The sequence below is a fragment of the Convolutriloba macropyga genome, chromosome 3, assembly GCF_964194025.1.
Source record: "Convolutriloba macropyga chromosome 3, txConMacr16.3, whole genome shotgun sequence".
NCBI lineage: Eukaryota > Metazoa > Xenacoelomorpha > Acoela > Convolutidae > Convolutriloba > Convolutriloba macropyga.
In genome coordinates, this window is record NC_134470.1 from 58,453,963 (window position 1) to 58,478,846 (window position 24,884).

General features: G+C 39.4%; 1 protein-coding gene across 2 annotated transcripts in view; it reads left to right on the forward strand.

Annotated features, from left to right (window-relative positions):
• Positions 1 to 20,073, forward strand: part of LOC142336315 (folate-biopterin transporter-like) — a 100,657-nt gene extending 80,584 nt beyond the window's left edge. For both annotated transcript variants that reach the window (XM_075385060.1, XM_075385059.1), the window contains exons 4-10: positions 137 to 336; positions 4,354 to 4,484; positions 4,853 to 4,929; positions 16,773 to 16,940; positions 17,796 to 18,031; positions 18,779 to 19,157; positions 19,565 to 20,073. In XM_075385060.1, the coding sequence (XP_075241175.1) occupies positions 137 to 336; positions 4,354 to 4,484; positions 4,853 to 4,929; positions 16,773 to 16,940; positions 17,796 to 18,031; positions 18,779 to 19,157; positions 19,565 to 19,914 (1,541 nt within the window). In that variant the 3' untranslated portion in view covers positions 19,915 to 20,073. The remainder of the gene's footprint in view (positions 1 to 136; positions 337 to 4,353; positions 4,485 to 4,852; positions 4,930 to 16,772; positions 16,941 to 17,795; positions 18,032 to 18,778; positions 19,158 to 19,564) is intronic.
• The last annotated feature ends 4,811 nt before the right edge of the window (positions 20,074 to 24,884 follow it).

The following is a 24,884-nucleotide window of genomic DNA, read 5'->3' on the forward strand; positions in this document are numbered from 1 at the left end:
TCTGACCTGTATCCCAAAAACCACAGATATTTTTAGGGACAAAATTTCATCCGGGAAATTATATCTACTCGTGTATATTGGGGTAGGAATCGCAGTTGGTCAGTTACGTGTTATAATCGAAATCATTCTGTTATAGCCCTGACAGGAGACGTTGCCGAGCAGATCAACTACCTGAGCTTCCACCACATTGGTCTGTTTCTGCAGTACTTCTGCGTGGGAATATGCTACAGCTGCTCCATCAGTGTCAACTACGAATTCTTCACATCTTACATGGGACAGAGTGGAGACTTCTTCAATGTTGCCAAGTCAGCCATCGCCCTTCCATGGAGCTTCAAGGTACTCAATGCCTTAAACTGACTAACTTTTCGTACTGTTTTCTGTACCCGCTAGAATATAATTAGTTGCTCTCGATCAAGTTTGAAGCAATTATTGTAAACGTGTTGCTATTTTTATGCAAAATTTTTGCTTGACCATTTTGACTTTTCGAGTGACTTCTACGCACTTGAATTTTTGGATTTAAGTAATCTAAATTTCTCTCTCATTCACAAGTGTCAGCAGCTGAACTCATGTGGTGACAGTTCACTACTAAAAATCAAATGAAAAATGCGCCAAAATTAGTGTAATTTTTTTTTACTTTAGGCCATATTAGTGGTTATAGTGGAATACAATAACCAATGATGACGTCATTATAAACCCCTAAGTGAATTTAGTCACCCCTAACTGAAACAGGCTGCAAAAAATTTGAGCTCCCACCAGTCGTTCGAGAGCAATTCTTCTGATCATAGTCGGTTATGTTTATCCATTGCTCTCAATCAAAGTTTGTAAGAACAATATTAGTCCTGTTGGTCTATTCTTCTGTGATGTTTCGTAGTACCAAATTTGCGTCTGATAGTTTCTTTTGTCCGAACTTTTGACTTTTTCTCCTCAAAAACCAGATGAACACGTACAACACGGGTATTAAATTGCTGAGTAATACTTTACTACTCTAAGTGCACAATTCACCAAAGCGGTTGAGAACAAAATTAAGGTGCAAATGGCTTTTTGAACCGGGCTAGACCGCCTCAATTCACCTCTAACCCTGTTCGGTTGACTGGCCTCGCCAAAGCTGCCTACTACCAAAACAAACCCCCTCAACCGTTTTCGCCACCAAAACCGACTTCTTTTCAGTCTACACGAATTGCTATCAGTATAACATCATTGATGAGTTTGTTTTCTGTAGTTTTTCTCAGATCGTGGTCATTTATTTAATGAGAAATGTTTTTGCCAGTTTTCCAGCCAATAGTTGTTTCAGGATCGCTGAGATTTTGTTGATTTTTTTCAAGTTTTACCAGACTTGTTTTTCTCATCTTTTCTAAACTGTTATTGTATGAAAAAACAAACATAAACGAGTAGAGGCACATTTCATTTGGTGAGCACTTAGCCAGGCCTGAGTGAATGTCTACTTTGAGTCGGTTTAGGATGTTTCCGTATACATTTTTTTTGGCTGAAACAATTTGTTAAGACCTGACCTTTTTAGTTTTGTTAGCAAACTTCGACTGCTGTTTTAGAACGTTGACTTTTGCTTTCGACATTATAACTTAAAATTAAGCTATTTACATATACATCCTTATTATATACTGCTGGTATTAATCAAGGTCGAAAACTCATTTTGAGCACTTTTTTTCCGCAACACTCCTCCCTATCCAAACCACAGACACCTCCCTCATCTCATCCCCCGAAAAGCATGTGTTTAGATGTCAGAAAGCTATCTATTACTTACCCTTTAGCTTGCACAGCTATCAAAGATCAGATTTTTGAAAGAGATTTAGACAAATGGCTCCTTTCTCAAAACTTTTGCCATTTATTTTTTTAACAGAACATGTTCTTCATTATCGCTTTTCAATAACCAACGTCAACTTCTCAGTTGTTTTGTATTTGTGTTCTATTTTCTCAGGCGGTTGTTATTGTGCGCCTAATTTTTGAACCACTCAAAGAGGAGTATTGGTATTCTTTAAATTTTGACGACTCGAAGAGTATTGGTATTCCTCAGATTTTTATGACTCGCACAGGAGAAATGGTGATATATTTTTTTTAAAAAATCCCTAAGCTTTTGGCCGAAAATGCTTCTCTGAATATGTGTTTCTCTTGGCTAAAAGTTGGAAGCCTGGAACTGACTTTGACAATCTGAGAGAATAATACACCTTTGGATTAATTTTCAGCAATCTTCTTCCGTTTTTTTAACACTTGTTGTCTCTCATTGGTCAACGCTAGTTGTTTATTTGCTCAAGAACTTTATTTGAAGCAATTATTGTGAACGTTTGTGCATTTTTTAGAGCAAGGTTTCTGCTCGACCATTTTTGTTCTAGAACATTCTTTAACATTCTTGATTGACTTTTTCACGATTGAGTTCTTGTTTGAGTGATGCAATTTTAAATGACGTTTAATAATAATAATAAATTGTTTCCATCAGTCAATAAGTAGCTTTTCACAATTACTTGTACAAATACAATCACATATTTGACTGTGGGAGAGCACTATTGGGCCAATGGCCCGTTCTCAAGTGTCTCGTTCAGTTTATCTGGATGAAAGTGATTCAAAATGAAGAAAGAAAAAAAAAGAGGAAGCACTATTTTTGAAGGTAGCATTAAACCTAGTGAAAACATTATTCTGGTTATGGAACGCCTTTGAGTTGTGATATTAAAACTCATACAACAGTCTGACTATGTCCTCATTACCCAAAATATAATTATCTAGAAATTGATGACAGAAATTTTTTGTTTCGGCAGTAGACATGTTTTCAATCTTTTCTATTATTTCATCATCGTAACCTAGAAGCATTCTTAAGACTCGCCTTATCCTAACTATTATTGAAAAACTGTGAAATAGATTTTTACCTTGAGTTATTTTGTTTTTAATCAACCGCTTGCTTTTTTTAAGGCAATTTTGCATTGAGAAACCCTTTGAAATAGGTGAAATATTACATTGTCCCCTAATGTTTTTTAGTGTCTGCTTAAGAACCTCATAGGCATGTAACTCCGAGGCTAAATAGATCCTATGTTTTACTCTTTCTTCGTAAGTGCTTTCAAACTTTTTTCGATGAAAAATTAGCCGCACGATATGTTTGATAACTTTGTCTATTTCCCTAATAGTTGTGATTGTTGTTGACCCGTATATCAGGACTCCGTATTGTACTATTGGCTGTATGTATGTTTTAAACGCTTTTATCATCTGTGATTCTCTCAAAACATTTCTTAGTTTATAAAAGATAGAACAATTCGACAAAAATTTTGTGACCACATGCTTTGAGTGCTTTGTGAAACGTAGATCATTATCTATCGTGATGCCCAGGTATTTGAAACTTTGTTTTTCTTCAATTTTAGTGTTTTTTATAAATGTTCTTGACACAACATTTTTTTGATTTTTCTTTACAAAAAGCATGCTTTTTGTTTTTTCCTTGTTCAGTGTTAGTTTATTTTTTATGAGAATATAGTTTGTTGACAATATACAAGCAACTATGAGCGAAAAAATCAAAGCCAGTCTAGCTTAGGGATTAAAATTTCGTTCTGACATCCTCGAGGTCAGTGATTCGAAACCTTTGGCGGAGTTTTTACCTGCTACGGAAGCAAACCCCTCAGTTGTTGGCTTCAAAAATCAATTTCTTATCAGTCTAAACGATCTATTATCAGTGCATTATAATTGAGTAGTTTGTTGCTTAAAATGTTATTTCCATATTTCCATTGGTAGTCGTTTTTTAAATGAGAAATAATGCACCGGGTGGCATTTTTTTCACGGTTTTTCTCATGTTATCTTTACTGTTATTGTTTCAAAATAGAAATCATAAATGAGTAGAGGCACATTTTATTTGTGATTATTTGGATAGGGCCTAAATGAATGTCCACTTCGATTCGATTCCGGCTATTTTTCTGGCAGAAACAAGCAAGTTTGTTCATGACTTGAACTTTTGACTTTTGTTTCCGAATATTGACTTCCGTTTTAGAAGATTAATTTCTGTTTCGGAACATTGGACTCTAACAGAAGCAGTTTTCTTGCACAACAGTCCCTTCTCCCTATCGAAACCTCAGTCCCAATATCCCTCCCGCTCACCCCTCCCTCCCCCACGACCTCAACCCCCACCTCACCCCTCGATCCCACCTGACCATTCCCCCAGCTACCCTGATTCAGGAGAGCAAGAGGAACGAGAGCACGATATATTGAGTTTACAATTCCAGAGCTCGAAAAGACAAATCTAAAGCACTAATTGACAATAAATGTACCAAACCAAAAAAGGGGCAAACCAGCATCAAAAATTTATATTTGCTCAAAACTTTGGCACAGTTAGATGCTCGTAAGTTGTTCTTTGTGTTTTGTGTGTAGATAGTGTACGGGGCAGTGAACGACTGTCTTCCCCTGAAGGGATACAGAAGGAAGCCATACATGGTGATAGGGTGGATCGGATGTGCCATTGTGGGACTGGCTCTAGCTGTCCAACCACTGCCAGGAAGCAGGTTATTCACAACATAACACGCAGCAATTATTGAGACGATTAGTTGTTTTGTTGCGAACGTCGAAACGCTCAAAACGAGCTCCTAAATATGAAGAATCTTCAGATCCGGTTTTTTTAAAAGACAATTTTTCTAAATGACCAGTTAGCAGAGACACTCAAAGACGCTTTATATTTTAAAAAGGGGTTTTATTTTTCTCATTATAGCCCCCCCCCTCCCCAACTCTCGCACGAAGTTGCAGCCTCACATCATGGTATATTCACGGTAGGGGTGTCTGTACGTTATATGACCAAAAGCAGGACTGATGTGTTGACTCCATTTTGAGATCTATAATCCGATAGGTGGTTTGATTATTTGTTTTGTTGTTGTAGGTTTGTGCATGACCAAGAGGCGATAGATAGTGGCAACTGTAGTGCACACGGAGTGATCAAACCCAACAGTGAGGAGGGTGAGCTTAACACTCCACAATTCTGTTCCATCACCCACTGTCAGTTCCATCCATTCAATCTGAACGAAGGCCAACGGAAAAGCATGCAAAACCTTTGGCCATTTTTACAGATCCAATTTTCCAATCAATCTGTCATGCTTATTTCCAAAAAATACTCGCAAAGTTTCCAATCAAGTTTTGTGGTATGATCACCAACAATAAACACAAAAAGCATATTAGAAAAGCACCATTATAGATATCAGACACATCTTTTTACACAAAAAATGGGCTTCGTGTAAATGTCAAAATAATGGAATCTATTTCCCCCTTTTGGGTATTCTAAAGCTGATAAAACAGTCTTTCGTCAGTTTTAAATTCATCGTGATCGTCAACTGTATTCAACAACGTGTTAAGGCAATAAGCATCGTTTACTTGGAGGCAAATCTAGCTTGATCTTTTTTAGCAGGTCTTAGACTAGGTCACCAATTTAAACGAATCCGTTCAAAAAACCGAATTTGTTAGGCTAAGCGAAAAGTTTTGAGCCATTTTGGAAGTTATTCTTAGTGGGAAATCGGCTTTGGTATTTCTCAGAAATAATACGTATGTTGCATTTAGAACGGAAAATCTAAGCGAAAGTTTTGATATAATACGCACAAACATTCTCTATCTAATGATATAATTTATTCAATTCAATTTACTGGGTAACATCCTCCGGACCGGAAGAAAATGTTGAGAGGATTGGTACAAGCTAAACGAGTGGGCGGACGAGCGATCCGGATGACGTGCGTAAGACGGCGGAGCGGGCGACGCTGTCGGAGCCGTACCGAAGTTCTTCAATCCGAGCAGTTGGATAGTAACCCCTAGGGTTGCTTTCTTCAACGATCCAAACTAAATCACCGAACTTGAGGTGCTGCTCGGCAGGCGTCTGCCACTTAGATCTACGGTTCAGCGCAGGTACATACTCCTTGAGCCAACGTGCCCAAATTGCATTGGCGTATGACTGTGCACGGGCGTACCACTTACGATGATCAAATTCGTCGACGCCAACGATAGACGGAATTCTGGTTGCTTGGTTACCAAGTAGAAAATTTTTAGGTGTTATTGCGCCTAGGTCGGACGGGTCGGCGCTTACGGGCGTTAAGGGACGTGAGTTTAGTGCGTATTCGACCAGACAAAAAGTAGTGTTCAACACCTCATCTGTGAGGCGACGCGTACCGAGGATAATGTACAGTACTCTTTAGAACTTCGAACTAACCTCTCCCAGATGCCACCTTGGAGTGGCACACTGGGTGGATTGAACCTCCACTTAATGCCCTTATGTGCAAGTTCGGCAGCAATGTTGAGCGTATTCCAATTTTCCACACATTCACGGAACTCTTTCTCCGCTCCAACGAAGTTCGTACCATTATCTGACCAAATCATAGCAGGAGTACCCCGACGGGAGACGAACCGCTCCACTCCCATTACACAGGAACTAGTGTCCATGGACGGGACAACTTCAACATGGACAGCACGAGTAGTGAGACAAGTGAAGAGAAATCCCCACCTCTTCTCGGTAGTCCGACGAACTGTGACGTAGAATGGGCCGAAGTAATCAACCCCGGTGTTGGTTAAGGGAGGAGACTGGTATGCGAGTCTCTGGGAGGTCTGCCATGATAGGTTGAATGGTTGCTGCACGGAACTTTCTACACAAGACGCAGTTTGATTTGATGGAACGCAGTGTGGAACGTAGTTTTAGGATGGCATGACGTTCTTGTACCTTTGACCTTAAGTAATCGATGCCCTGATGATGGTTCTTTAAATGAGTGTGCCGCAGAAACAGTTTAACAAAAGTATGACGCGCATCCAGCACGATAGGATGCTTTGTGTCAAAGTCAATTTCCACTAGCCGTCGGAGTCGACCAGAGGAACGGATAAGACCATGAGGTCCAATAAACGGAGTAAACTGAGCAATGCGGCTGCTCTTATTACCGGATTTGTTGTCAAGAAGATCCTTTCTTTCAGTATTAAAGGACTCTCCTTGAACCAAGTACTGGAGATGACGCTCGGGTTCTTCAAGCTCAACAGGGCCGGCTATGCTGCCGTCTACGGTACGATAACTTTCATGAGATGGTAAAAGACGGAGCACATATGCGGTGATACGAAGTAATTTTTGATAAGAACTGAACTTATCAGACGTGATCAGATTAATGCTTTGTTCCTTTGGGGAATTGATTACAGATGCGGCTAAAGATGAGATGGAGTCATCATCTTGTTCCTTGGTTACAACGCCGAGCTTGATGTTATCAACGACGTCAGTATTTGGTACAAAAGGGAATTGCTTAGTTCTCAAGAAGTCAGGACCCCTCACCCAGCTACTTGATTGCAAAACTTCAGCGGACATACCACGCGTGCCAGCATCTGCCGGATTATCACAAGTGGCGACGTGGTTCCATTGGTCAACGTTGGTGTTCTCCAGGATTTCACTAACCCGATTTGCAATGAAGATGGGGTGTTTGTTTGTTGAGTTTATCCACTGCAAGACGATTGTACTATCTGTCCACATAGACTTTGTACACAGTAACCGTTAATGCTCGACAGATTTCCCTTTTTAAACGGGCAGCGAGGAGAGCGCCTTGTAATTCCAACTTAGGAACTGTCATTACCTTCATAGGTGCAACACGGGCCTTGCCCAAGACAAACGCCAGCTCTGTTATAATCTCCCCGGAGGTGCAAGTTACTTGAGCCCTAAGAAATCCTACTGCACTGAATACGTCTTGCGAGCTATCACCAAACATGTGGAGTTCAAGATGTTGGGATGGTCCTGAAAAGTAACTTCTCGGTATAGTGATCTCAGCTAACCGCGGCAACTCAACACACCCCAGGCGAGGAATCTGTCAACTATGTCTTTAGGTAACTCGTCATCCCAACTTTGTCCATTGACACGCCAAATGTCTTTCAAGATTAACCGAGCACCAACAGTGAACGGTGCAACAAGACCAATTGGGTCGTAGACCTTTGACACAAGACTTAGGACCAAGCGCTGTGTTAAGCTTTTCGTGATGGTGTTATTAGTACCCCTGCTCACAACCAGAGTATCGTTGTTGTGATCCCACTTAAGCCCAAGCACGTGCATTGATTCCTCCTTTGATGAGACGATGACCTTCGGTTCAGTGGATTGAGCAGACCCATCAATTCGGCCAGCCAGATCTGGTACATTGCTTACAAACTTAGTAAGCTTGAACCCACCTAGATGGAGAAGATGTACCAATTCCTTCGACCTAATGAGGGCCCTCTCGGGGGATTCCACTGAGTCCAAGTAATCGTCCATGTGGAGTTCTCAAGGACGGCTTTCGCAGCTTCTGGGTACTCCTTAGCATTATCGCGTGCCGTGCGCTGAAGTGCGTAGTTGGCACAGGTGGGCGAATCTTTTGCCCCAAAGATGTGGCGCGTATACTGGTGTACCACAACATTTGATGTGGGGTCCTCCCGCCACAAAAAGCGCAATGATGGCTGATCACATGGTAACACTCCAACCTGGAGGAACATTCCCTCGATGTCGGCGGATACGGCAAATGGATGTTGTCTGAACCGTAGGAGTACATAGATTAGGTTTTGCAGTAAGTCAGTTCCGGTGAGTAATGACTTATTAAGAGATGCGCCATGGAATTTAGCTGCTCCGTTTAGTACCCTACGGACCTTGCCCGGCTTGTTCGGGTTAACAACCGGGTGGTGTGGTAGGTACCACTCTCTTTCCGAGCGACTTTCCACCTTATGAGCATCTTTGACCCTTACTACGTAGCCTTTGCCTAAGTCCTCTTTGATGGTATTCGAGTACTTTTCCCTTAAAGTCAGGTCTTTCGCAAGCCGCTTTTCCAACGGTTTTAATTGAACAAGCGCTGAGAAATAATTGTTGGGCAGTTCGATGTTATCTTCAGCCAATAGCATTCCGACATTGTACCTTTTTCCATTATGCACGGTGGTGTTTTCAAGAATTTCATGCGCACATGCATCCGAGGAGGATCGTGGGTCTACTTGCTTAAGTATGCCGTACGACTCCATGTCGTACCAAAATTTTACCTGACTAGCGAGTTCAAAATCTTGCTCCATATTAGCATTGAAACAAGTCGAGACTAAACCTGAAGACGACGATAGAGGGCCGCTTAGAACCCAACCTATGGGCAAGCGAACAGCGAAGGGCGAGGACTTCTCGTCGGCAGCGAAGTACTCTAACGGGCGGATGGCATGATACACATCCTGTCCAAGTATCATCTCGTTGTTTCCGTAGCAATATGTAACTGGGTCTAGAACTGCTAGGTGCGGGTATGTTTCCTGAAGTGCTTTAATGTTAATGACATCGGCGCCTACATTTAAATCTTCTTTTACGTAATGGCTGACTTTAATTTGTTCAAATGCTTGGTTGTCGCGTGGTGTTACAATTAGTTCAACTAACTTAGTGTCTACAACCTCCTCGGTATTTATACCCTTGACTGTTAGTTTCAGTGCTGTACCGTGCAAACCAAGTCTATTTGCAAAATCATTGGACACCCAAGAGTTACTGCAAGCGGTATCGCACAAAACTAAAGCCGTGGTATCTTTACCAGAAGAGCTCTTCAACTCTAATTCAGTCACCTGAAGGAGGCCTTTCACATTATTCACAGATGACAAAGTGGTGGTCTTACTCGATGATTGGACAGAAGGAAGTTTACTTTGATTAGCGCCAGCATTAGAATTACTGTTGTTGTTGTTTGAAGGGGATTTTTATGGATAAACCCTCTCAGCTCCATGGAGTAGTGTATTATGGGAGCTGTTGCAACCGTCCTTTCTGCATTTCCTAGGATTTGGGAATTGCCTGAACATATGTTTTTCTCTCAAACATGAGAAACACAGTTTTGCTTCCGCCACTACCCTTGCTCGCTGAGTGGGAGACTTTTCTTTAAATACTCCCAGATGCGATGGTTACCTTTACACACAATGCAGTGAGGGGTTGCAGGCGTTGCCGATGTTGAGGCTGGTCTCTGAGTGCCCTTAGTTTGTGTATTAGCAGCAAAAGTTCTTGAGGCAACTTTGGTCTTCACTACTGAGTTGGTGTTATCCTCAGTTTTTGCCTTCGATGAAGTTTGTTTCATTAAATCATTTGCCTCGGCCTTCTCCTTCAACCAATCGTTGAGGTCGAGGAGTGTTGGCTTTACCCAATGTTTCTTCACTGTGAAAAGTGACCAAGACTTTCAGATTGGGAGGCAATTTTTTCACAGCCGTGTTGAGAAGTGAGGCGCTCTTGAGGTCTGAGTCATATGAAAGTGATTTAAAGACCACAACAAGACTTGAAATTGTTGCAGAATAGTTTATGATGTTATAACTATTGTGCATCTTAAGTGGAGGAAAAGAGCTGCGTTTGTCTAAGTGTGCACTGACTACTGCCTGTGATTGGCCAAATTTACGTTCTAGTGTCTTAAGTGCGTCCTTATACATTACCACAGTATGCGAACTCAGCGATGGCGGTTTTAGCTTTTCCAGTTACAAGCGTTTTTAAGTTGTTAACTTGACATCATCAGTCAAGGACTGTGAGTCTATGGCGCTTTTAAATTGTCCGAACCATTCGTGCCACTGCAGGGGATCACCATTGTACTGTGACAACTTCCACTCGGGCAGTGTATCGTTCTTCTTACAAGTAATTGCCTCCGCCAACTGCTTTATCAAATCCGCAGAGTCCAAAGAAGGAGCCGAAGGTGTGGGATGCGGCGGGCCACCCCAACACAACGGGTTCGGAACGGTAGCTCCATACGTTGGCGGATTGATCGGAGTGACAAAGGTGGGGGCGGTACCTGTGGAAGAACTAAGTGGATTCGCTTGCATGAAGTCTGATGTTACGTAATTTTGAGCGCCTGCTGCTGCTTGTAAATGAGAGGAGTGGAGCGATGTTGTGATATGAGGGTTGATTAACGGGGCCGGTTGTGCGGTGTATAAGTTTGCAGATGTACGTACAAGTGGTACTGCATTAGATGGAACTGCTGCCGGAAAACGCCAGACATTTGGATCCGGAGGAGCAGGAGGTGCATGGGTTATAGGGACAAAATTTTTGGGTTGAAAACTCTTTTGTCGGGGTGGTGGATGAATTAATTGAGGTACAAAAACGTTTGCGGAGGAAATGATTGGTGCAGGCGGAGAACGGGGTAACAGATTGACATTATTCGCCACGGGGTTAGTGCCGTGTAGTGTGAGTGCTTGTGGCGGCGAAGGAGGAAAGCGGAATGCTGGTGGGATTAACGGGAAATGCGGTGGTGCGGGGTTTAGAACGGGGGATGGGGGGCTGGTACATTTATGTGTGCTTGTTGCGGATTAAGTGCTAGCGGAGCATTAACGAGTGTATTTAAAGGTGGTGAACGCGGAGGGCGGACTAAATTCAACTTTCCCGGCATGCTCGACCTGCGCGGGAATTGATGATCTAATTGTAAACCATCGAAGTGCATTGTTGCCTGAGACAGTTGTCTGGCTGTGTTTGGTGCGTTTAGTTGAATTTGGATACCAAAGTTTACTGGGGGTGATGGAGGCGTATATTGAGGCTGTTGCTGCTCTTGCATGATGTTGTTTGCATTATTGGTTACATTGGTTCTACTACTTGGTTCTTGCGGCTCATGGAGAGGGAGGTTGATGTTGGCCTCAACTTGACCATGTGTATTGAAATTGGAGTGTGAGTTTGGAAGTTAGAGTTGAAGAAGGTCGTTGGACAATTGCTTGGTTAGATTGGGCGATGAAACCAGAAAAGTGCAAACTCGGTTCGTTTGCAACATCTGCCATGTTCTCGGGCGGTGACGAATTAACCCAATCTTGAACAAGTTTCTTGCTCTTGACTGAACTTCTTTCCGTAAAGAGCCCACTCATTTTGCCTGTACCAGACCCGTCTGCTGATGATTTTGTCATCAACTCAATTTCAAGGGCTGCAGCAGCTACTTCCTTACGATGATCCTCCTCAAGCTGCTCAATTTCCAATTCCCGCAATTTTGTTTGTTTTTTTAATTTCAAGACGCTGTCTAGCAATGCGAAGCTTTGCCTCATGTTGTTTCAAGTTCCTCCCTTTTGAGTCTTGATAGTTCTAAGTCTCGTTGACGGTGACTTGATCGTTTTGAGGAAGTCATTTGTGAACCTGATCTTGAATGGTGAGAGGTATACAGCTCTGCTGTCTCTTTGTCATGGACCGAATTGATATACCCTCGAGCAGCAGCAATGAAATCATCAGTTTTCTTTGTTACAGTCTCTAACCATTTTTCATGGTTCTTACAGGCAGCATCTGGATTTTCAGTCTTTTGTGCCAGATCAAAGAGCTCTTCATTTTTATCAACTACTCTAGTAAAAGCATCTTTGCAATTCACAATCAGACGTTCATTCTTAACTTTCCTGTCTTGCTTATCCACAGCATTGTTAATTTCACCATAAATGTTATTTAGTTCAGCCTCTAATTTTGTCCTCGCACTATAAAGTTTGTTAAATTTGTCCTGCAAAGTTGTCATGATCTTAAGAAAAACGGGATCCACAAGTTTAAATTGGTACTAATATAATGTACACACACATGCAACAACACAACACAAATGGGTTATACCGAACCCTAGTGTGACGGTTTGCCTAGCAAACCGCCAAAGAGCAAAGATGTTCGTCGAGTACAATAGTACCCGGCGAAAAAAAGAACGGTGCACAGGAAGCCGGAAAAGTGGAAGAACGGGAGACGGGACGGACGGGAAGAGACGCCGAACGAGTAACGCACGACGCAACGGGCAACCGGACGGACAAACGGGAGCGTCGGGCGAAAAGCGCGCGACGAAGCGGGAAAATGGCACGGGTGGGGCGGAAACGTCGGGCGGATGGCTCGCGACGAAACGGGAAAACGGCATGGGTGGGGCGGAAACGTCGGGCGGATGGCGCGCGACGAAACGGGAAAACCGTACGGAGGAGAAGGGAACGTCGAGCGGGTAGCGCGCGACGTGACGGGAAGCCGGGATAGCACGGGAGGGAGACGATAAACCACAAGCGAGGAGGCGGGAAGATCAATGTTAGCAGACCACAGCAACAAACTCAACCAAACAAGCTAGCCGTAACTCAAGTCAATAAACTTAAGTCACACCCTAGAAAGAAGGAGAGGAGCCGCTGCCAGGTAAACTAGCACAAAACATTATGGGGCTTTATAAACGGCATCAAAACATCAAACAGGAAACAATTTACGGCAACGATGTAGTATAACCAAAAGTCGCAAAAGTCAGGAAATTTACTACCCGTAACTCCAGAACAAACTTAAGTCACACCCTAGCAAACCACCATACCCAGACAACAAAAGTGCATACTACAAAAATTAATAAAGCTACAACAAATTGCTAGCATACAAGTGTGGTGAAAGTCACGAAACAAATCAGCCGTAACTCCAGAATGAACTTAAGTCACACCCTAGCAAGGAACGAGACTAAACAACAAACCAGCATACTAGCAGAAAGAAATTTTACTACAGCAAAATTCAACATACTACATCATACAACAGATAAACGGGAGATAGAAAGAAACAAGGTGACACGGAAACAAAAAGGGACGGAAACGGAAAAATGAAACCAGATAACCTGCGGAAAACGGACCACAAATTTACGATTACCCCTGCTTCTATAGAAGGGCATTAGGACCTGTCCTTATTCATTTTTTGAAGCGGCTAAAAAGAACAAAGAACAAACAAAATTTCAATTGAAACTTGCCAGAAAACGCTGTCAAAACCGTTAAGCCAAATTTTGGTACTCAAAGTATATTTGATTGCGCCTTCTTCAAACAGCTATAATGTAGTACGTGGCCATTCATTAGTAAGAGTAGGTAACAAGTAGACAAAGAAGCGAAGTGCTAAAGTATGTAATACTTTTAATTTTTTTTTTCGAAACAAAATTACATTCAATGTCATGAAAGGCATTAATTACAAAAAGAGCTATTTAGGTAGGGTCGTTTATTCATAAAAAAGAAGCCCTCGAGACCTGTAATTATCCAGAATATTTTTTGCATCTACAAAAAGAACGTCAAATATGACAAAAATCAAATTAATTTACTTTTTTTTTGTGAAAAACCGGTGTCGAAGCCAGTAAGGTCATAAAAAATTCTTTAAAAAAAAGATTTTGGGACACCAATCCCTTTTAACCCCTTGACAACCATAATGTCATATTTGACCTGTAATTAACTAACGAGATTAGGTAACAAAAAGAAACATAAAAAGAACAAAATTGCGAAGTTAAAATTTTTTTTTTTAATTTTGGAAAACGATTGTTTTCAAAGTCATGGAAGCCATCAGCTATCTACTAATTTCAGAGTATCGGTTCTTCTATTCTTCCATGAAAAGCCAATGAAAGCTATCACCATACAGGAAATTTGATACGATCGAAACGACAAAGTGGAAATGACAGTTAGAGACAAAATTAAAGAATTCAATTGATTTCTTCAAGAAAGAGGCGTCGAGGCCGCTAAAACGATGATGTATATCTTTCAGGATTTTATTATGTTCAATTGTGCCTTATTCTGAATGCTAATAAGGTGACATGAGAACTTTCAATAATGTGATAATGTGACATAATTAGAAAACGTGAAAAACTGGCAAATATCAAAACAAAAAAAAAATCTGAAATCTTGTAGTATCAAAGCCAGAAAACAATAACTTCAGGCTTAAAACTGCAACCGAGAAAAAATGCTAAATCAGTAGAAAGAAGAAGCAGTCTTTCTTTGCTGATACTGAGCTGGAAATTGAACAAATTAAGAAAAAAAAAAGAGGAAGGTTTAATTAAGCCATTATTTATTCAAAGGTCAATTATTTTTAAAAATCGAAACGACCATAAACTTTCAATTGAAAAACTAAATGCATTAGCTTGGAGCTGCTTAGCAAGCGAAGTGGTTGGACCTATCACTCCTGAGCTTTGATTTGATATGTTCTGTTCTTTATTATTAAAAAAAAGTCTTTTTTTTTAAAAAAAAAAAGACCGACAGATTACAAACCGATTTTTTTTGGATTGTAACAGTCCAAGAATGGCCCAAAACTAGCCCTGCTAATACTTATTGTCCATTAGGAACAATTGATTTTTCGAATGTTGTAGATATATATGTAATTTGTTAGTTGAAAACTCAAAATAAATTCTGCATTTTTGATAATCAACGAGTAAAGTTAGCAAAAAACGGCACTGTTTTAACTACAGTGCACTCTCAGCGGACTCTGAAGTAGAAAAAGCTCCCCTCTGAGTCTACAAAGATTGTATGGGTGTTGTTTGGGGGTGTACTGTCGGCAAATTTAATCAAAGTGGGCTAAAGTAGCTTATTTCGTGCTGTTTTTGATGAAAAAGGCTAAATTTTGAAATGTTTATCCAGATTTTTTGACCAAAAAATTAAATCAAAACAATCAACAATGCTTGTTCGTCTTCAAAAATAAAATCAACGACACTATTCTTAAAAATTGTAACAAATTTTAGCAAAATTGACGAAAATTTAGGCAAAAATTCCGGAAAATGTGAATAAAAACAACGTGAATTCACCCTTCTTTTCTCAGAAGTTTAAACCCAAATAACTCCCTGTAGAAAACGAAAATTTGAAAAATCTTTTTAATTCCATATTCTACGCTGGACGAGCTTTCTAATGATACCAGTCTCAACTCTCTACGATGAATATATCGAGCGGCGAAAATTCACGGAACAAAAAAACCCATTTGAGTATATAGTTCCTCCCCCCTCAAGTGGGTCGGAACAACAAATGCATAACCGCTGGTGTAAGGGAGAATTATATATATTGAGTTCTAATGAAGCCCGTTGTTTCGTTTTGGCAGCTTTTTCTTGATGCGTTTACTTAAAATAAAACCAAATTTTCCAGAACCATGTTTGCTTCGTATTTAGATAAGCTTTCTATGGTTAAGCAAGCTTTCGATATATAACGTTTAAAAAAAGAAACGACCATAAACTTTCAATTAAAAAAAACTAAATGCATTAGCTTGGAGCTGCTTAACAAGCGAATTGGTTGGACCTATCACTCCTGAGCTTTGATTTGATATGTCATGTTCTTTATTATTAAAAAAAAGTCCTTTTTTTTAAAAAAAAAGACCGGCTGATTACGACCCGATATTTTTTGGATTGTAACAGTCCAAGAATGGCCCAAAACTAGCCCTGATAATACTTATTGTCCGTTAAGTACAATTGATTTTTCGAATGTTATAGATATAGATAATTTGTTAGTTGAAAACTCAAAATAAATTAAATAAATTCTGCAGTTTTGATAATCAACGAACAAAGTTAGCAAAAAACGGCAAAATTTTTTAAATACAGTGCACTCTCAGCGGACTCTGAAGTAGAAATAGCCCCCCTCTGAGTCTACAAAGATTGTATGAGTGTTGTTTGGGTGTGTACTGTCGGCAAATTTAATCAAAGTGGACTAAAATAGCTTTTTTCGTGCTGTTTTTGATGAAAAAGGCTAAATTTTGAAAAGTTTATCCAGATTTTTTGACCAAAAAAATTAATTCAAAACAATCAACAATGCTTGTTCGTCTTCAAAAATAAAATCAACGACACTATTCTTAAAAATTATAACAAATTTTAGCAAAATTAACGAAAATTTAGGCAAAAATTCCGGAGAATAAAAACAACGTGAATTCACTCTTCTTTTCTCAGAATCTTAAACCTCGATAACTCCCTCTAGAAAACGAAGATTAAAAAATCTTTTTAATTCCATATTCTACGCTGGACGAGCTTTCTAATGATACCAGTCTCAACTCTCTACGATGAATATATCGAGCGGCGAAAATTCACGGAACAAAAAAAACCCATTTGAGTATATAGTTCCTCCCCCTCAAGAGGGTCGGAACAATTAAAATGTATGGATATGCTGCTTTGAATGTGTAGAGTACCAGAGGGAGTCGTTGAAATTCATGATGATGTTGGCACTGTTCAATGTGTTCCTGGTGTTGACTGATGTGGCCATGGATGGTCTCATGGTCCAGTATGCCAGGAAGGAATCTCTCAAGAGAAGAGGCAGAGCTCAGACCATGATATACGTCACCAGATCTATCGGTTAGTCTCATCAAATAGGGATCCCGCGGCGAGGTGGTACAAATACGATTCGACAATAAATGTCTGGGGGAGGTACCCTCGCAGACGTTAATTATACAGTCTGGACCTTACTTTTGTCGAGCTATTTCGAATTATAGGGGCGCATTCTCGAATCGAACGACGGTATGATAAACATAGTCCCGATACGTCATAATAAATCGCGCAAACTCGAATCATGCGCCCACAAGTTTGAGTCATAAGTGGGTTATGTCAAATCATAAGGAACAAAGGAAAATTTGCGCTAACCATGAAACCAACTCTGATTTGAGAGAAATGGATGAGTAAATTTCGTCCTCCTATCTGCTAAACCCTGAGATGAAATTATCTTGGACCATTTGTAAGACCTTAAAACAAGTTAACTTTTGACCGGTGAACGAATTCCAACCTCCGAGGAAATAATAATTTCAGTCAGCGCTTGACACCATTGATCTCAGTTTTATTAACAACAGGGCGCGGCAGCTAGGCAAATATCAAGACAAATGTAGTAGCACGAACAGCTTCTCTGGGTTTTCTGTCCCACTTGATATGTTCTTTCGGAACACTAGCCGTTTAGCTTCTGATTTGATTTAATTTGGTCTTGAATAAATGTGATTTTTAAATTACTTGTCATTTTCAAACTTTCTTAATTTAATCCTTTAAGTTAAAAAGTGATGGAAAACGTGGACCTGGATTATGCTATGCAGCAAAGAATACATTTGAATAAAATTGAATATTTCTTTCTTAACATTTTCTCAAATTATTGCTCAGCTCCGAAAATGGTTGCCGAGCTAAACGATCTCGAATTAAAACGTAAACGTTGATGTTAATTGCACGTAGGTATGGCTTGTGGAGCTATTATGAAGGGTTTTGGTCTGAACTGGTACGAGTACAGTGGGCCATGGTGCAGAGGCATAGATATCTCAGACATATTCATCATGCTAACTGTGACGTCATGTCTCGCCATCCCAGCTTGTCTCTTCATGACCACAGAGGACAAAGTGTCTGAAGCCAAGAGTGTTGAACATGTAGTGGGGAAAATGTGGGTTCTGCTTCAAAACACAGCTGTACAACAAGTCAGTGTTCATTCTTTGTTGGCTTCGGGGACGCTATTTACCTAATTTAGCCTATAAGATAGTCACACAAACTTAAAATTCTGTTTGATTCAGCTAATAAATGAATTTTTAAAAAACTTAAATTTAAAATAAAAAATAAAGAGTTGATAAAAATAATTAATATCAGAAAATTATGTTGGTAGATCATTAAATCATTGCATAATGAATTAAATAAATATTAAATTAAGAAGAAAATTAAATTACTTGGCGATAGTTCACTTAACATACATTGCGACCACATTTTGTCGCTATAGTCACGTAAAAACGTATTCAGGGTTTTTCGATTTTTCAAAATTTCGATTTTTCGTCAATAGAGAAACTTTCAATTTTCATTTGCTCTCAAATGAGAAGCAATTATTGTAAACGTGTCTTTGTGCAAATTTTTTGCTTGGCAGTTTTGAGTTTTTCTTCTAGAATAATCTTTGGCTTCTCAAGTGACTTTTTCACGCACATCTTCTTGATTTTTGAGTGATTTCAATTGCTCTCAATCCGCAATAAAGTTTGTTGTTCAAACAAAACCGATTGTTAGAGAGTCGAAAACAAGGCCCTGATAGCCGAGTGGTAAAACACCTCCGTTGAAAAATATATCTAGGCTACAGCCTATGAATTAAATTGCGGCGCCTGTCATTCGAGAGCAATTTTTCCGACGTTAGTCGGTTTATGTTTTTTTTCTCATTTACGAGTAACTTGTTGACTTTGTTCCTGTAGGTGCTGGTATTCCAAATGGGAACTGCAATTCTGATGGCAGTCTCGTCTCCAGCCGATTCCATGATCCAACTACACTGGGTGGGAGTGGACAACCTGACCAAAAACGTCCTGGTGGGAGTCCTGGGCCAGTTGACTTTCTCCCTGGGATCCGCCATCTTCGCAAAATACCTGATAGACTTCAGTTGGAAGAAGATTTATGGAGCAACCGCCGTGATTATGGTGGTGATGAATGCCTCCTTAACGTATATTGTGATTTATGACGTCATTCGTAACCAGTACTTCTATCTGTCTGATGAGTTAACGCAGGAGTTCTTCGTTGGTGTGAACTACATTTGTGGTCTGGTGTTGTTTATTGAGTTGTCTGAATCTGACACAGAAGGTAAGGAGGAGGTTGATAATCACGGTAATTCAGGATAAATTCAGAAGAATTCAATTCTGACCAATTTTGACAAATTAAGTGTTTGTAACATAACTATATAATCATTGATACGAACGAAAATTGTTTGATTGCTCTAAATGAAGTTTGTATCAATCATATTAGTCCTGGAGTCTTTTTAATACGATTTTTGCTTGATCTATTTTTCGTCTGATGATTTTGGATTTTCGTCCTCAAAAGCGGAATAAACAGTTAAGTCCGGAGGACATTAAGTCGCTGAGCAGCTCTCTTAGAGCTGTATTAGTCTACCAGTGAGCAATTGACCAAAGCTTCTGAGAGGACAAAATCCTGGTTTCAATGGCTGTTTTAGGTATATTTGAGGTATAACGCAAGAGATATTTCGTTTTCAGGTATCTCGTACGCTCTGATGACGACAACCACAAACGCCAGCATGACTCTCGGAGTGTTACTGGGCAATTTTGTCGTCTATTTTTTCCACGTCAGTGAACACGAGAAGTACATCAATGACACAAAAAGAGACAAAAACATAGTGGCTGCAAACTACGCTATCATATACCTTGTCAACATGGGAATCTTTTTCCTCCTCCCTTTGCTGCCGAGAGGAAAAAGGGAGACGCAGGATCTCAAAGGGAAAGCCAAAGCATCCAAGCCAGGTGGAATTGCACTGATTGTATCTGTATCATTCTTCATGACATTTTCAGTGCTCTACAGTTTTGTGTTCTACCGTTTATTTGAATAAGCATATCAAATTCATCACTCAGTTGAATTTATCACCAATATTGTGATTTGAGCTATCATGAGCTATTATTTTGAGCCAATATCTCGTAATTTAGATCAGATTTTGAAAGAACATTTTGTTGGTTTTCTGTAGATTTCTGTAATTAATTATTCATAAAAACCTTTCAGGATACAGGATTCTCGAGAATAGTATTAAGTTCAAGTTCAACTGAATAGCTCAATGTATTACGAGAAATCTCTCGAGCAAAAAATTGAAATTAAAGCTGAAAGCTGTGAGGGGATATTTTGAATTCTTATGTAACAACAAACACAATTAGCTTATACTACTCCTGTTATTAACTCGACTTAATAACAGGAGTACTTTAAGTTAATTAATTGCTCTCAAACGAAGTTTTTGGCAATTACCCGTTGGTTTTTTGATGCGATTTATCGCTTGACCGATTATTCGTCTGACTCACTTTTCGTCCTCGAAAACTGGGTTAAACAGGTAGCACCCAGCGGGCGTTGAAGTTCTCTTAGAGCCTTTCAGCTAACTAGTCTCCAAGTATGGGATTCACAAAAACTGTGAAGGGCAGTTATGATGTGAAGGGCGGTTCTTAGAAATTGACCCCTCACCAACCCCCTCCCCCCAACAACAATACCCCCACATCAGTCCACCCCCTCACTGCAGACCCCCCGTCCCACGCCTGCCATCGTTCACGTCATAAGGGCGCCGTGCATAAAAAACCGCCCTCCCACCATTGCCCACCCCCACAGCTCACACATCACGCCCCTAGTTAAGCTAATGCTAGCCTTACTAAACCGTAGCTAGCTACTGACAAAGCCAACCGCTCGCCGTTCCACTGAGAGCAATTCACCCGACGTTAGTCGGTTATGTTTTTGCTGATAGCCGCCGTCAGCAACTCAAAACGCTACTATTTAGGCGCTCTCCTTTTTTTACAATTCTAAAAATGAATTGTATTGGGGCGCTGTTTTTGGTTTAGATTTGTTCACACATTTTAATGATTTTTGAAGTAAAATTGGAGTAGTGATTTTGGTCACGACGAAACAAGAAAGGGAGCGACAAAGCGAGTGGTTTTGCGACGTAAAAATTTTTGATCTAATTTTAAAGCAGATTGAGAAAACGGTGTCTGAACAAAAAAATTTTTTGTTTATATGCGGCAGTTTCACTTTGATTTTTACTGTTTTCTCGATTTTTTTTGGATCGGGTTTTTTTCTAAAGCTATTTATCAAACCATTCATAGTTAATTCTAGGTCTAGTTTTTTGTTTAAAACAATATTCCATTTCACGCTAGTGGCTTTTTGTTCACAGGCGGCATTTCGACATTGATTTTCTTTTTTTTCGATCTGATAATGTATTCTGACTATTAAATCCATTCACTCAATAAACTACAAGATAAGGAACACAGTCAAGGTCAAAAGAGAAAAAATCAAGAGACGGGATAAACTGATGAAACCTGGATTAAGTGAATGAAATTTGAATTAAGTATAGTTTTGGAATCCCACCAAAACTGCACGCCGACTGAGAACATTTTTTGACACTAAAAAATACGCAAAAGTTTGGTCAATTTATCTCATTTTTTTCTGTTTCAACCCCAATGTGGATCAAGCGCGTATCCTGCCGGCTACGCTTCGTTGTTACATGCGAATTCGAAATATCCGCTCACACCGGAAGTCTCCTACTCTAAAAATGTTTACGTTTCAGAGACCTCATGCTCTAGCTGTAGAATAATAAAATTATTTATTTGGCAAGGGATACTAAATGTTTGCTATGCAATTAGAAATGATTTAATTACTAATTGCTCTCAAACGAAATTCTAGGAGTCCCATTGGTCACTTTTATGCAATTTTTCATTTTTCGTTTGACCGATTTGTCTGGACCATTTAATTTTTCGTCCTCAAAAACTGGATAAATAGGTAGCACCCTGCGGGCATTAAGTTCTCTTAGGGCATTTCAGCTCACTAGTCTCCAAGTATCTAATTCACAGAAACTGTTTTGGAGACTTATACTTATGTTTTGAAGGGCTGTTCTTCACCCTGCCATCGTTCAAGCTTGCACCCTGCACATCCACACCCTGCACATCGTTCAAGCCGTAAAGGCCCTGTGCAGCCAAAGACCCACTCCCACCGTCCCCCTGCTGCACTCATCTCACCTCACGCCCCTTCAATTATGCTAAAGCTAGCCTAAACAGTGGCTAGCTACTGACACCGCCATCCGCTCGCTGTTCGTTTGAGAGCAATACTCCTGACGTTAGTTTGTAATGTTTTAATTTTTCAAATTCGCGAAACCACAGCAAAAGCTTGATCTATAATTTAATTTCTGAGAAAAAAGCGTGATTGGGTACTAGAAACTTTTTCAGAAGGTGACTCGAAATGGCACCCATTCTTAATTCAGTGGCGAAATGCAAATATCCATTTCATAGCTTCAGCTCGCAAAGCATATAAGCAAACTTTTATTCAGTTCTTCAGTTTTGTCTCCATTTTTGCTCTCGAGGCTTTGTCTCCGTAATCAGTGTTGCAGTTAGTATAATGGTTTCAGTTGAAAACTCCGGGTTCTGATTACTTTAGATATATCCGTTTTTAAAAAATACCTGATATATCATTGACCAAAAAACAGAACATTTTCAATATTTCTCTGGCAACTTGAAGCTTATTTTTTGAGTGACAAGTCCCGTCTTTTTTGTAGTGATAGAAAAAACTGGTTTAGCGGTCTTAACTAATGGTTTTATGGCATCCATACTAGACGTTATCACATATTGATTTTTTGTATGACCGTTGCTTAAGAATTGTTGAAAAAAAAAGAAGCTGACGTGCTTTTTCCTTCAACGAAAAGTTTTCATCAATTAGAAGAGGTTCTTCTTCCAGATGGTCGCGTCAACTACAACCAAACAACGAATCATTGTTATCAGAAAAAACACAGAACATTCTTAAAAAAAGAGACCGTGAACGCTTTGTACTATTTTTGAACCAATTTCATTTGCAGAAAAAAGACGCCGTTGTTTTTGCAGATTCGAAAATGCACGGAGCTCCAAAAATGATTGCAAAACCAGAGCTAACACTTCTCAAACGAAGTTTACAAAATCGACGCAATCATCAAAAATTTCTGAAAGAATGCCCGGTACTGTGAAGCACATAAACTGTCCAACCACATAACCCATCTGTTCATGCGTAAATATCAGGGACAATTGACTTCTAATTATGCTCAAAAATAAGTTTGTCACAATAAAGCAAACATAGCCAAAGCTTATACAAAAGTTTTGATATTTTCAATCTTCTTGTAAATGGTTTTCAATAGATCTCATTCTCAGCAGTTTTTCCAAAGATGACGAAAATATCTTAATCCTGAAAGTTTTACAAAAAAGAGTAAAATAAAAAAATTTGTTTTTTTGTCTCAGTAAAATGTTTTAATATTTCGGTCAGTTGTCAGTTACAGCGGCGTTATGGCATCCATACTAGACGTTTTCGCAAAAGATTATGATTTCGAAAAATGGCCTTTTTTATGGTGGTTTCTAGTATTTTGTTGACTTATGACATCAATGAAAAGTCTCTTCAGCTTTGAAAGGAAGCACAAATGAAAATGTGTGAGCGTTTTAGAATACACTGCGGTGACTACCTTACGCTTTTAAATTTATGGACAGTTTCTTCTTAAACTTCATTTGATTTTTCAATTTCTGCCAGTATTTGATGTTATTTTTCTAGTCGTATGACATATTCTGAACAAGGAAAAGTCTCAATAATTTCAATTGGTATATTTAAACTTACCTTCTCCAGTTCGTAGCTAAGGATTTCATTACATTTGTTGTCAAAATTGTCGATGGAAATTTGAGCTCAGCCCCTTTTTCTGTTTTCAACTTGAACTCACTCTCATTAATGACATGTCACGTCACTTTCGCGTGCAGGCATTAAAATTGTCTGTTTTAATCCATTTATGAGACTAAAATGGGTTTTCATGAAGTAAGTTTAGTTCACTGTGGTGATCCCAGTCTTTTCTAGTAGCATTTTTTAAAAAAAAGTAACAGGCCCTAGTGATGTTTAAATGAAGCTCAAGTCAAAATCTTTTCAATGAATAGCTAGTGATTTTAACGGCTTCACATCGTTTTCGTAAAGTATTTGTACTTTCTGACTCTTGGCTTTATTTGTTACTTAGTACTTCTAGGAGTCGCACTAACGACAGGTCACCTTGGCTTCCTAAGGAAAAATATGTTAAAATATCAAATACTAAGCTGTCAGTTGATGGTTCTGATGACTCTTGATGGTACGTTCTAACCTTATTAAGGATAAGTCCCATCTGCTTTGTAAAGTACAATTTAATTGTTTAGTTTGTTTTATTTGATTCATTTTCTATAATGCGGCATTATTTAATCATTAAATTGCTTGACTTGTTTTCGAACACAAAGGGAATTTTTGAGTTTCCTATCACTTTCTTAATTGGTAGACAAATAAAATGTGCCTGGTCTCAACATTGTGAGAATGCACATAACCGACCGCACCCTGTTGTTAAATTGTAACTTCGCAGTTTAAACAAATTAAGGATTTTAGCACCTGGACAATCTCAATACTTCATTTTTAGCAAAGGTTCACATCTTCGACCAACTTGTTTCACAGATCTTTTGTTACATTATTTCGAACGGAAACAAAAATTCCCTAAAGATCCTTCATTTAATGGTAATAACGACGCAATGTGTGCATTTTGCCAAAAAAAGTTTTGTCCATCAATTTTTGTGAATTATTTTGCCATGATAAAACAAAAAAGTGCAAGACTGCTTTTGAAACTTCCGAAAATGACTACGTGTATGACCGTTGCTCAAGAATTGTTAAAAAAACATAACGAAGCTGACGTTCTTTTTCCTTCAGTGAAAAGTTATCAGCAGTTAGAAACAGTTTTTCTTTTACATTGTCGCTTCAAATACGACCAAACAAACAATCATTGCTATCAAAAAGAAGAAACACAGAACATTCCAAAAAAAAAGA